At 47.9% G+C, this 14,077-nt stretch overlaps 1 protein-coding gene across 5 annotated transcripts in view; it reads left to right on the top strand.

Annotated features, from left to right (window-relative positions):
• PCYT1B (phosphate cytidylyltransferase 1B, choline) overlaps positions 1 to 14,077 on the top strand; it is a 112,970-nt gene that overhangs the window by 58,593 nt on the left and 40,300 nt on the right. For all 5 annotated transcript variants that reach the window (XM_064573890.1, XM_064573892.1, XM_064573891.1 and 2 more), the window contains exons 4-5: positions 1,662 to 1,813; positions 4,462 to 4,540. In XM_064573890.1, the coding sequence (XP_064429960.1) occupies positions 1,662 to 1,813; positions 4,462 to 4,540 (231 nt within the window). The remainder of the gene's footprint in view (positions 1 to 1,661; positions 1,814 to 4,461; positions 4,541 to 14,077) is intronic.

The following is a 14,077-nucleotide window of genomic DNA, read 5'->3' as shown; positions in this document are numbered from 1 at the left end:
AATGGCAATTTCAGTAGGATGGCTGGGAAGCCTCGAGGGAGGAGAGGAAGTGAGCTCTGTGGCCTGCAGAGGAGCACAACTGTTCCAGGTTTGGGGAGTAGGAGGTGCCAAGTCCTGACCTGAGCAGGAGCATTCTTGGTGGCTTCAGGGAACGGCATGAAGGCCAAGGGCTGGGATGCAAGGAGGCGCTGTCCGAGAGGCAAAGAGTGGGCTGAGGCGTGGGTCTTGTGGGGGCCTGTGGGCCAGTGGAATTGTTTCACTTTTACTCTGAGGGAGACAGGAAGGGTTCTGAGCCCAAGGACGACAATCAGACAGGTTTTAAGGGGATGATTCTGGCCAATAGGCAGAGGTTGCTGGGGGCGGGCAAGGCAGAAACAAGAGCCAAGTTAGGAGGCCACGGCAGTAATCCGTGGGGGGAGAAGGTGGGCGGGCTGGTGAGCGGTGGAGGTGGTGAGTACACCGTGGCTTGCAGGGGCGCTGAAGGCGGGGGCGGGGGGGCAGGTCTGCGGATGGTTTGGAGGTGGAGCGAATGAGGGCTGCCCCAGGAGGTTTTCCAAGGACGCTGGTTGTAGCCGTTGGCTGTGCTCACTCTGTGGCTAGATTTGGTTCTGGATGTGGGTCATCCTTCGGTTCCAAGAAAATAATTGTATTTTTGTTTTTAAAACATATGTTGAACACTTAAATTTTGTAAATTTTATTGTGTGTACATAAAACCTCTTATGGAGCAGTCAGGGCAGTCTGGCTGTAGTCCGACCTTCACCAGGATATTGGTAAACAGGGACTGGACCCACAGTGACACTTCTTCCTGACATGTAGGAAAGCTGCCTTTCCTGAAAACAAATATATTCTGGACAGAATAATGAATAATATTTCTTGTTCAGTTTATCTCAAAGCACTCTTATGTAAATCCTCTAAAAATTCTTTCTAAAGTTGATAGTGGATGATATTAACCCCCATTTGGAGATTCAGGAACCTGAGATCTAGGAAGGATAAGACATGTTACAAGGATGAATTCTGCTAGATCAGATCTTTTATTTTATGACTTCCTCCTCTTGATTGTGTGGTCTGATGTGTAGTGACTGGACCTCAATCCGGGGAACAGAAGTGTGTGTGTGTGTGCGCGTGTGTGCATGCGTGTGCTCCCACACACGGATGCACGTGCGCGTATGCCCATGCACACATGCATGCAAAGGAATCACAGTTGGGTTACTAAGTACAATGATCCAGCAAGGGAATTGGAACTGATTGTTCAGACCTTCTAAAATTCAGGCCTCCTGCTTCTTTTCTTTTTCCCTCTTCCCTCTTTCTCTGGTCATTTGGCCATTTTTTTTTTTCCGAATAGTAATTTTTACTGAATGGTGGGATAGAAAAATAAAAGATACAGAAGTCACATTAGGTAGTGTGGAGAATAATTTTAATAAAAGTTGCAGCAGAGAATGAAGTCAAAATTAGCACTAAAATGGAATTCTCGATTGCTGATGGATTTCAGCTTGCTTTGCTTTCCTGATGCTTTGTTCCTGTAAAAAAAACAAGTTTGATTACATCATGTACCAAGTAAGGCTGAGCTCCTTTTGTTTTGCTGAACAAGCCCTGATGTCCCAGGATGGCTGCGAGCAGGGCCTGGGCCAGGTAGCAGCCTTTCATGTCTATGTCTGTTTCAGTTTGCAGTGATGACCTCACCCACAAATTCAAAGGTTTCACTGTGATGAACGAAGCAGAGAGATATGAAGCTCTCAGACACTGTCGCTATGTGGATGAAGTCATTAGAGATGCTCCGTGGACACTCACTCCAGAGTTTCTGGAAAAACACAAGGTACCTACTCTTCCATGTTCTCTAAGTAGAAGAATTAGAGTCTGGTTCTACAGCCTACATGCAGAAAGCCCAGAGGCTTCTACTCTCTGAAAGAGGTGACTTCAGGAACTGTCATGTGGTGTCACTTGATACAGCACCTGTCTTCTGCCCAGGCCTGGGGACTGATGTCCTCTCACTTCCTCACTGTGGGTGCTAGAGCTAGGCCACCCACATCCAAGTGCGCCTCTATCCCTTCCTACCTGTGGGACCTTGAGCAAGATATTGAACCCACTTACCTAAATTGTAAACTCAGGTGATGTTAGTACTTCTCCCATGGGGGGCTGTTTTGAGAATCTAATGAGATCATGTAAGTAAAACCCTTTGAACACTGTGTGGCCCATAGCCAGAGCTTCAAAATGTCATTGTCATTACCACCACCATCATCATTATTGATGCTTGTATATTCACAGGCATCCTTTTTCAAGGAACAAATGAATATGCATTATATCCAGAAGGGCACAGGTCAGCCTTTAAGGAAAGAACTTTATATCTGTGATTTTGTGACCCTGAGGCTCCTACTGATACAAGATTTTTATTAGTTGAAAACACGAGAAATTCTTTTGATCTGCATGAAATTATGTGCTTTGTGTCGCCTTACCAGCTCCACATTAAGAGCTATTCTTTCCTTCTTTAGCCGTACCAAAAAAAAAAAAAAAAAAAACCCCACAAGATGAAGCTGTTCTAAGAGTTTTCTTTTCTATTTTTAAATTCCCGATGCAGAAGAGAAGAGAGAACACTGATAAATGTGCATGGGTAATAGCAGAGGAGATAATCTCCCAGCAAGAATAAAAAGCAAAAGGAGAAACTACAATATGATTTACTTCCAGCAGTCGCTAACACATTTTTACTGAACATCTATTGTATATTCAACTCGTGCCAGGCATGATGGGGGTTCTGACGATGGTAGCGGTGGCCGCCGTTTATTATTCACCATGTGCCAGGCACTGTGCTGAGGGCTTTGCTCCTACATGAATCGCATTCAATCTCACGGCCACCCCGAGACTTTGTCGTCGTCGTCGTTGTTGTTATATACTGGAGAGGAGGAGGAACTAAGTTTGAGTACTAATAATGGATTGAATAATAACACTGAGTGTTTACTGTGCACTGGTTATCATTTTTAGCACTTTTCCATCACGACATCATTTAATCCAGCGATTCTCAACTGGGCTTGAATTTGCCCTCAAGGGACATTTGGCAGTGTCTGGAAACTTTTGGTTGTCGCAGCTAGAGGGGTGCTACTGGCATCTAGTGGGTAAAGGCCAGGGCACCCCCCCAAGAACAATCCACCTCAAGGTGTCACAAGTGCCCAGGTTCAGAAATACTAATTTAAGGATTAAATTTATGACTTCTCTAGCTAGTAAGCGGTGGGGCAGGCAGATGGGACTCCTGCTGTAAACTACCTCTCCAGGTGGAGTCAAGCCTCGTCACAAAGGGCTGCAAAAGCCAGGCAGCAAGTTTAGATTTGGTGGAGTAGGAGGCAGGGAGCTAGGGGAGATCAGCAGGAAGGATGACACGGAAGAAACCCGGTTAAGAAGGACCTGCCCCCCACGTGACAGAGGGGTGGTTTGGAAAGGAGACAGGCTGCAGTGAGGAAGGTCAGGTACAAGTTGGAAGCAGTAGTCCAGGTCACCGGGCCCTGGGTTTCCCGTAGCAGCCGCGGAGAGGACCTGCTGGGCACGCGGCACGCAGGGACGTTCCCACGCGCACGCGCACTCTCACACAGCCCAGGGGGCCTTGGGACCTTTGTGCCTGGAGACTAAAGGAAGTAGGGAAAGAAGGCCAATTCCAAGGTGTTTGGGGCCTAGGTACACCGGGAAAGTGGAGGTGCCTCTGGGAGGGGACACCAGTTTTCAGGCTGAATTAAATATCGAAAAGGTTGATTTTAAAATGATGCCAAAGGGTGACTTGGGGCAAATCTGACAAGTTTTCTAGTTTCGGCAGCCTTCTGTCCCAACGGAAACAGTAGTATGGGCCCCTCTTGCCTAGCAAGGTGGTTAGGGAGATCAAATAAGAAAAAAGTTGTGAATTCATTTTTACCACAGAAAACCTGGCTTAAGTGTGAGGGCCTGTTGCCATCAGTGGGACAGGAAATGGAGGTTTGGCTTCCTCATCATAGCAAGGCTGATTAAAATCTGAAGCATGAATGAATTCTCTAAGGAGAAAGTTTAAAGGCAGAAGGACAGAAGGCCTAGAAAGCCTACTGTCAGGAAAGAGAGGGACCAGTGAAGGAGACCAACCAATCTAGTTCCCTTTATCTCCCGGAAATGGAGACAATTGGCAGTACCTTTCAGTCAAGGATTCAAATGCACATTATAAACTGCTTATTTCAGCTGCTTTATTACGACTACTTTATTCCAAAAGGCATTTGCACACTGGGATGTCTGGGTAGCTCAGTTGGTTAAGCGTCTGCCTTCGGCTCAGGTCATGATCCCAGGGTCCTGGGATGGAGTCTCACATCAGGCTCCTTGCTCAGTGGGGAGCCTGCTTCTCCCTCTGCATTCTCTGTCTCTCTGATAAATAAAATCTTTTTTAAAAAAGAGGTTTTTTTTAAAAAAAGGCATATGCACATCCATCCCACTGGTGACATCACTCTTCTCTCTCTCCAACAGATTGACTTTGTGGCCCATGATGACATTCCCTACTCTTCTGCTGGTTCTGATGATGTTTACAAGCATATAAAGGAAGCAGGTGAGTTCCCCTGTGCTCACCTGTCCACTGCATTATGACCATCAGGTTTAATAAGAGACCTCTGCCCTAGTCTTGTAGCATATACATGGAAGGCGCTGGAATTTCAGACGTCTGCCACATAGCCTTTACAAGCTTCTGTTGACATGTGCTAAGTCTCAGTCATAGGAAAGACACCACTTAGGTATTTATAGAAGAGTTAACTCGAGCACCAAAGTACTCTGCCATACCACAGGTATACCAACTTCTAGTGTGTGGCTCAATTTTAGGGCTCATCAGACTAAAATCATTGGACTCTATTATTTAAAGGGTGATCATTTTCCTCATTCACATTTAGGTCCTCAGAATGAAATTATGTTATACTTCCAAGAAAGTTCCTTCCAGAAGCCAGATAACTGGGTAATTAACAATCTGGACTCCTTGTCTCCAAAGTCAGTCCTGCCATCTGTCATCCTGTCACACGATAGTTACAGCCTCAGGTACCACATGCAGAAGCAAAAAAAAAAAAAAAGGTAAATATTTGGGAAATCAGGTAGAATATTTCCTTCCCCAAACTGTTAAGCACTGTCATGGAGGGCAGATGTGGTGCCTGAGCTTTGGAAGTTGTCCCAGCTGTCACTAAGCATTTCTTTGAAGGTCAAAGACTAGTCTGCCCCAGGGAGTTACTAGGGGGCTGGAGAGAGGCGGGTTTCCTTCCATTGCAGACTCCCTGCGGTTCATTCCTTTGCCAACTTCTCTGTTCCTATTCCTTTGCCACTGAGGACTTGAGGGAAATCACTGTTGGGCATCGTAACAGATCTGTGGTTTCCAGCCTCAGGGGGATTCTTTTTTTTTTTTTTTTTAAAGATTTTATTTATTTGAGAGAGAGAGAATGAGAGACAGAGAGCACGAGAGGGAAGAGGGTCAGAGGGAGAAGCAGACTCCCTGCTGAGCAGGGAGCCCGATGCGGGACTTGATCCCGGGACTCCAGGATCATGACCTGAGCTGAAGGCAGTCGCTTAACCAACTGAGCCACCCAGGCGCCACTCAGGGGGATTCTTGATGTTCCTTGATAACATTTATCTTCCTGCCTTGATGTACCTCTAACTCCTTGCGCCCTCGCCCCCTCCCCTGTATCCTGAGGAAAAGGGGTAGGTTTTCTGTCCCAGACTGACTTCTTTTTTTTTTTTTTTTAAGATTTTATTTATTTATTTGACAGAGAGCTAGAGCTCAAGTAGGCAGAGTGACAGGCAGAGGCAGAGGGAGAAGCAGATTCCCCACTGAGCAGGGAGCCCGATGTGGGACTCGATCCCAGGACCCTAAGATCATGACCTGAGCCGAAGGCAGATGCTTAACTGACTGAGCCACCCAGGCGCCCCCCTGGCTGACTTCTTTACCTGAATCCACCTCCTCCCTTCCTTGAAGTCTGTCTGCTTTATTCTTGCTCTCTCTGTGTGCAAGGTTCTCACTCTCCAGCAGTTTCTTCTCAGCTTACTATTGTTTGAGAGTCTACAAAAACAAAACAAAATCCTTCTTCTGCCTTCCCTCTCCCTTCTCCAGTCCCATCCTTGTTGCATCATCCCTTGCCGGCACCTCGCAGGCTCACCTCCCTGTCATTCCTCACCTATCTGTGCTCTGACTTCTGTCCTATCCTCCCTCCGGTCCCTGATGACCTTCGGACCACCCAATCCAGTGGCTTCTTTGCTGTCCTCCTCTGGACAGAACAACCCTGCTGACCACTCTCCTCTCCTATGTGCTTTTGTCTTCTTCTTTCTGGGACACTTCTGGGACCTTCTCTTTCCCTTCGGTCTCTCTCACCACTCCTGGGTTTTGTGATTGAGTCTTTGTCCCTTGGCCCTGCACAGCCTCTCAGTCTTGTTAGCCTGGTCTCTGCATCGCCTTGCTCAGGCGCTAAACTCCAGACACATGGAGTCCGTCCTGGTGCCCAGACGTACCCCCACTTAGCGTCTTGGCTCCAGCTCTTCTCTGGGCTGGACATGCCCTTCCTCTGAGCTTCCACGCCTATTCCATGCCCAGTTGAGGAGCTAGCCCTTGACATGCCCTCTCTTCCGGGTGCATAATTCAGCACTACCCTCCCCCAACCCTTCTCAGATACTCTTTGCAAATGGATCTTATTTTCAGCTCCCTTTTGATGGCATCCTGATAGTGTGTGTGTGTGTGTGTGTGGTGTGTGTGTGTGTGTATCCCTAGCTAGAATGAAGTGCCATGGTCTCTGCCATGTCTCATCCATCTTCACATCCCCAGCATAGTCCTGGTGCATGTGTAGAGCTCATTCAGTGCTGGCTAAGCAAGAGGGTGCTTTTAATGGAGTATGATGGGGAGTCAGCTTAGGATGGAGGTCTTTTGTCTGCAAAGGCTCTTCCCACTCTGCAGGGAGTAGAGCTGCTTACCTAGATAATTTGGGCACACACTCTGTCTTGTAGAGTTTTTCAAATTACTTAGATTAAGGGGCGGTTTGGGGGTAATTATATCAACCTTTGCATCTAATCTGTTTGCTTTTTGTTGGTATCATGGCCCCTGAGTCTTTCACCAGTTGTTGGCTACCTGTGCTAAATTACTCCAAGCCACCATAGCCTCAAAAATTCTCAGGGAAAGATAGAAGTGTTTGCCATTTGACTTGTTTCAAAAGTGGCTGTGATCTGAATGAAAGATCTTTAAAATTATATCTGTGAATTTGCATTTCTCTCACTTTATCTTACAAAAGGCAAGAGAATATAAATCGCAAATTATAGGTGCTTTGGGGGCAGATGTATAATGGGAAAATAGTCTCTGCTATACACTCACTACCCAACACTTGTTATTTTCCTGAGCTGAGGTTTTCAATGTCACAGGGTTTCCTGTAATCACCTAAGAATTAAAATAGTCATTGCTAGGATTTTTTAAATACTCAGCCTCCCCAGCTTCTGTCCATTTGGATTATTTAAAAAGACAGATGGGGCAAAGGTAATTACTTCTATCTTCTTATAGAGTTACGTGGTTTTCCTGACCCTAAAAATGGAGGTATCCAAGATGGAGGGAGGCGGCATAGTAGCCTGAATTCCTTAGGCTCTCCATCCACCCTCCTTCATCAGACTACCTTCCATAAACCTCCCATAAGCCTACTGCTGCCTGAGAATCTTGGGCAAGGAAGAGTTTCAGGAAAGGATGGGCTGGAATTGGTATTTTAGCTGGAAGGTAGGTGCACAAGTAGATTTTTAATGGCTCGGTTGGTTTTCTGCTGTTTTGTTTTCTATCATACGCCTCTTCGATAGGCACTGTAGATGCATCCATGCATACCTTCCTCCAGTCATTAAACCATTATCTGGCATGTCCAGACACTCTAGTCTTGTGAGTTACCATCGGCTTTACTGAGAGAGCTCAAGAAGGCGAATATACCCATCGTACCGGAGCTGCCCCCATCAGAGTCGTCTTCTACTGTTCCTGGGACCACTGGAAACCGCCCCCACACAACATGTTGGTCCCACCATCTCTCCGCTTCAACCTGCTGCCACCACAGCCTTTTCCCAGGACTTATGGACCTTCAGACTCTTAAGGGAGGATGGGTTCCTGAGGGTCACAAACCCAGGCTCCTAGGCCTTCCGTGGCATCACTGCCAGCTCCTGGTAGAACTGGTACTTGAACATACCCCATGATGGGGGAGCTCCTACCTCCCAAGGTGGCACATTTCCATCTTTGGATGGTGTTGCCCCTCACTGGTGAACCTGTGAGTTACCTGAGTGTGTTCAACAAGCCAGGAACTGTTGGAGGGAAGATGGGATGCAACTGTGAATAAGACATAGCCCTCACCCAGTGGAGAGAGCAGAGACAGACATAAGTAGTTACATCACAATATATTTTTAAAGATTTTCTTTATTTATTTGACAGAGAGAGAGAGACAGCGAGAGAGGGAACACAAGCAGGGGGGAGTGGGAGAGGGAGAAGCAGGCTTCCAGGTGAGCAGGGAGCCCAATGTGGGGCTCGATCCCAGGACCCCGGGATCAGGACCTGAGCCGAAGGCAGACCTTAACAACTGAGCTACCCAGGCGCCCAGTTACATCACAGTATTGTAAGCCTCTGGAGGGGTATGTTCTATAGGCCGGGGAGGCCTGTCCAAAGGTGGGAGTGTATGAAGAAGTACAGCGTGTTTGGAGAAAACCAATGTTCATCTAGTATAGGGTGTGGAGAGGTGAGAGCAGAGATGGAGATTGGCAGAATGGGGCCGTTTAGATTGAAGTCTCTATGTCACATGAAGCCAGATGCCACTCAGCATCCGGGAAGTGCCATGAGCAGGTCTCTTGTGGGGGAAGGGTCAACTGGGTAGGCAGCCAGGAGTCGCTTCTGTAGCTGAACTGACTTAGGAGCCCCCATTTCCATAGATGACAGAAAAAACCACACCTGAAGCTTACAGTAATTCAGACCCTTCTAGGTTTGCCCTGGGACTATGTAGAGTCAACTCTTAGCCTTTTTCTCCTGGGGTGATCTACAATTCTGGGGCCTCTGTATTGGCCCGGCATGGGGTGGGGGACTGGTTCTTGCTGATCTTTCGTTGTGTGATATCAAACCTGCTCTGCCCTCATCTATGGCTTTCAGGCCCCCGTCATAGCCTCCTGACGCTTCTCGACACATCCCTCCCCACCTCCCCTCTGGCCCCCTCTTGCCACAGCCTCTGCTGCAAGATCGCTTCCCTCTGCTACCGGCGTCCCACCCAGCGGTCATGCTGATTCCAAATCTCCGCTACCTCCAGTGTTCCCCCAGAGGGCCCCTGAGAACTTTAAAAATGTCCTCCATAATCTACTGGAGGGCTGTCGGGGGAGCCATGTCAGTCCTAGAGGTAAACAGGGTATGAGCCCCTGTGCTCTGCCCCTCCCCATTTTAGAGAGAGAGAGAGAGAATCTTAAGCAGGCTCCATGCCCAGTGCGGAGCCTGATGCGGGGCTCAATCCCACAACCCTGAGATCATGACCTGAGCTGAAATCAAGAGTCGGACGCTTAACCGACTGAGCCCCCCAGACACCCCCCTCTGTGCTCTGGGCTGTCTAATGGGATCTCTTACCTGTCCCTGCCCCTGGGGTGTGACTCTGAGTCTGGGCAAAGGATAGGTCCTGCTCACATTCTCTCACTTCTGCTGTGCCCCTCCTTATTCCTCTCTGGATTCTTTCCCCTCAGTGCAAGGAGGGGTTTTTCTTCCGCCTGGAGGGCAGGAAGCTGCCACTTGGGTAATTTCATGTTTTCCCCACTCCAAGGCTTACAGGAAAATATTCTGTACTCTGAGTCCACTCAGCCTCTGGTTCTTCATAATTAAAGGGACACTTCTGGGATTTAGAAAACCCTTTTTGTAGTCCTCAAAGTGTGGCTCTTTGAAGTGAAAGCCTTAGCTGTGATAACTATTCTTTCTGAAATGAGCCTTCAAAAGAGCCAGTTTGAGAAGTCAAAAGCTGAATGTAGTGTCCTGTATTCTCAGCTACATTTACTTTCCCCTGAGGTGATGGATGTCTCCACGTTAGTGGGAATGGGGCCTCAGGACAGACATCATCCCCAGAAATGAAAACGACATTGGATAATATTTCAGAAAATTATTTTGTTATCTATAATATACTTAGCTTCCCCGATGGTGTTTTTGTTGGTTCAAACCCCTTCAGGGCAGCTGGGGAAGCTCCATGCTACCCCCAGCAGGGCTGGTGGTCAGGTCTATACCATGTTCTCAGAAAGGCCTCCTTCCCTCAGTGGTCAGGAGCATTGGATGAGAATGGAAGGCCTGACATTCTCAGATCCCAATCTTGTTTGTAAGGAGTTCCAAGAAAGGAAACCCCACACTTGGAAACCTTTAGACTTGGAAGGCTGCTGAGGAACATGGCAGGAGTAGGAGGGGAGAAGGAAGGGAGATGGCTTATGGCATGGAGTGATGGTTACCTTTCTAAGTCTTTGTAAGATCTGAGCTGTGAGCCGGCTGTTCCTTCCCTAAAATTGCCATGAAGGACCTGGTATAGACCAGTGCTTGTCAAATGTAAATGTGACTGTGGATCCCTACATGATCTTGCTTTCCTTCTCTTTCCCTTCCTCTCCCCTCCCTTCCCCTCCTGTACAGTTAACATGCAGTTAGTTTATTAGTTTCAGGTGTACAATATAGTGATTCAACAGTTCTATACATGACTCAGTGCTCATCATTATAAGTGTACTCTTAATCCCCTTCACCTATTCCCCCATCCCTCACTACCTCCCCTCTGGTAACTATCTAATTGTTCTCTATAGTTAAGTCTATTTCTTGGTTTCTCTTTTTTTCTTTGTTCATTTGTTTGTTAAATTCCACATATGAATGAAATCATATGGTATTTGTCTTTCTCTGACTTATTTCACCTGGCATAATACCCTCTAGATCCTTCCATGTTGTTGCAAATGGCAAGATTTCATTCTTTTTTATAGCTGAGTAATATTCCATTTTACATATATACCACATCTTCATCCGTTCATCTATCAGTGGACACTTGGGCTGCTTCTATATCTTGGCTATTGTAAACAATGCTGCAATAAACATCGGGGTGCATATATCTTTCTTAATTTTTTGTATTCTTTGGGTAAACACCCAGTAATACTCTTACTGGATCCTCTGGCAATTCTATTTTTAATATTTTGAGGAACCTCCATAGTCTTTTCCACAGTGGCTGAACCAGTTTGCTTTCATACTAAGAGTATACGAGGGTTCCTTTTTCTTCACATCCTCACCTCAACACCTGCTGTTTTTTCTGTCTTCGATTGTATCCATTCTGACCGGGTGAGCTGATATCTCAGTGTAGTTTTGATTTGCATTTCCCTCATGACAAGTGATATTGAACATCTTTTCATGTGTCTTTCGGTCATCTGTATGTCATCTTCATGTCTTCTGCCCATTTTTAATTGGATTGTTTTTTGGTGTTGAGTTGTATAAGTGCTTTATGTATTTTGGATACTAACCCCTTATGGGATATGTCATTTGCATATATCTGCTCGCATTCAGTAGGTTGTCTGTCTTTTTGTTTTGTTGGTTGTTTCCTTCATGGTCAGAAGCTTTTTATTTTGATGTAGTCCCAATAGTTTATTTTTGCTTTTGTTTTCCTTGTCTTAGGAGACATACTGCAGGATCTTTTTAAATGCAGATTTGGGTTCATTAGGTCTGGTGGGACCTAAGATCCCCATTTCTTTTTTTTTTTTTTTTAATATTTTATTTATTTATTTGACAGAAAGCGTGAGTGAGAGAGGGAACACAAGCAGGGGGAACAGGAGGCAGAGGGAGAGGGAGAAGCAGGCTCCCTGCTGAGCAAGGAGCCCGATATGGGACTTGATCCCAGGACCCTGGGACCATGACCTGAGCCGAAGGCAGACGCTTAACCGACTGAGCCACGCAGGTGCCCCTAAGATCCCCATTTCTAGCTCCTGGGTTGGTAGGTACTGCAAGTCCACAGAGCTCACTTAGAGTAGCAAGAATCTAGACCAGGTATCTGGTTCACCCAGGGTGAATGGAATCAGCGTTTCCTGGGGGGACAGTTTCTCAGCTACCTTGTCGAGTAAAAACATGCATTCGGTGGTGGTTTTATTTCTGGGCGAGTAGCCTCTAGTGAGCTAAGAAAAAGTTGCTTTCCCGATTTTAAGGTATAGGCACAGGTCCAATATTTTCCTAACTCAAAGCAATCCAGCACCCTATTGTTGCATAACAAATTACTCCCACAGTTAGTGGCTTAAAAGAGCCACTTTATTTTGCTAGTGTTTTTGTAGGGCGGGATTTCAGCAAAGGCTTGGCTGGGTGGTTCTTGCTAGGGGGTCTCTCAAATGGGTGTACTCAGCTGTTGACTGGGGCTGCCATCATCTGAAGCCCCAGTTGGGCTGGGGGTCCCAGATGGTGCCCTTGCATCTGGCTTGCAGTGTGAGCTCTGCGGGGGCGGGGCGGGGGGGCGGGGGAGACGACACTGCAGCGCCTGCCTGTGGCCTCTCCGTGTTGCATGGGGTTCTGAAAGGGTGGAAGCTGCGTTACAAGGGTGTGCGTCCTGGGAGAGGGCATTTGGAGAGTTAACAATCTTGACAGAAGCCTCAAGGCTTTTTGCGCCCTAGCCTTGGAAGTGCCGCAGTGTCGCTAATACGACATTCTCTTTGTTACGCGAGCAAGTCATCCCAGGGGACGGGGATTGTACCCGTCTTCAATCGGCCCCGACTCGCATCTTCAGATTGAACAGTCCGGTGGTATTCTCCTTGCCCCGGCAGCACAGGCGGAAGACCACGTGTGACTCTTCATCTGCGCAGGTCCCTTGATCTGCTCTGCTGATGGCTCAGCAAGGGACAGCCACGGCAGAGAAGGCCAGGGCATTCATCCTGAGAGAAAGATGCTCAGAAATGGCCTAAGCACACGCACTGGGCTTTTGCACTCTAAGTCAGGTCTCTTTTAAAAGTCAAAGTCACTTTAAATGAAGCCAGAGATATCGAGGGCATGAATCAAACTTCACAGCATGCTCTGCTTTGCTTGTCAGAAGTACATGTCCAAACCGTCCAGCAGAGCTGGACGAAAGGACGGTGCGCAAATGAAGTAGACTGCCAGGCCCACGGTCCTCATCCTCCTGCCACTAGGGCCTACTACCACGAGAGGCTCCTTCATTAACATGTGTTTGGCTGTGGCTTAAAATAGCTCCAGAAGCAAACACTGCAATTCGGAAAAGCATGACAAAAAGGTTCTCTGAGCGCGCTCATTACTGAATATTTTTAGCAGAGCACTAATTAGGACTTGGAGGAAGCCGGGTGCCTCATTATGTCAGCAGAGGGCTCGGCTTCTTTCAGAGACCTACCTCCCCACCAGCCAAAGCAAGTTTGTCCCCGCCCGCAACTTCCAGTCACTCAGCCACGGAGACCTCACTCTGTGGCTTCACGGAAAGGGTGAGCTCATGTCACCAGTGCCTAAGTGACTTGCTGAAATCTGCTAGTAGCTGGAGGATCTTCTGGACATTTCACCAGGCAGCAGGGGTGTGGGAAAAGTACCTGCCTGCTGAAAGGTGGGACACAGTGCTCACTAGAAAGCTCCGTGCTGCCCCCACCGAGGTGAGGATGTTGTCTCAGCCCCCCGGCTTGGGACCACTCAGCGTTCCCCGACCCACCGGGGCCCCCTGCCCCGCTGGCCCGGTTGGGTGCGGTCTAGGTACAGGTGTTGGGATGTTCGCACCCTCTGCCTGCGCTTTGGTCTTCTGTGTTCGAGTCCATATTCTCAGAAGGTGATAGGCGTAGTTTCGGACCTAGTGGTAAAGGCCAGCTCTGAGCCACAGAACATTCGAAAGCAGATGCTTTGTCTCCCACACGGGCAGTGGCAACCTGCTGCTGCTCCATGTGCGGCAGCCACCGGGGCCCGCTCGGGGCGCCACCCCAGAGGGGGCCGCCACCCGGACAAGCCCATCAAGGACGAATGGATGACAACTGGATTGGGAAAGGCACTTAGAGTCAGTAGTCCTCTTACAGTGCCCGCTTGCCACCCGGGGCTGAGAATCTAGAGGAGAATAATGCAGGAGCAGTTCCTTCCCTCATGCAGCTTATTGTCAAGTGGGGAAGGCAGGTA

This window comes from Mirounga angustirostris, unplaced genomic scaffold, assembly GCF_029215605.1.
Source record: "Mirounga angustirostris isolate CCGP_5_RB_7025 unplaced genomic scaffold, mMirAng1.0.hap1 SCAF_11, whole genome shotgun sequence".
Classification (NCBI taxonomy): Eukaryota; Metazoa; Chordata; class Mammalia; order Carnivora; family Phocidae; genus Mirounga; species Mirounga angustirostris.
The sequence above is the reverse complement of the archived record's forward strand: the minus strand, read 5'-3'. Positions and strand labels throughout refer to the sequence as shown.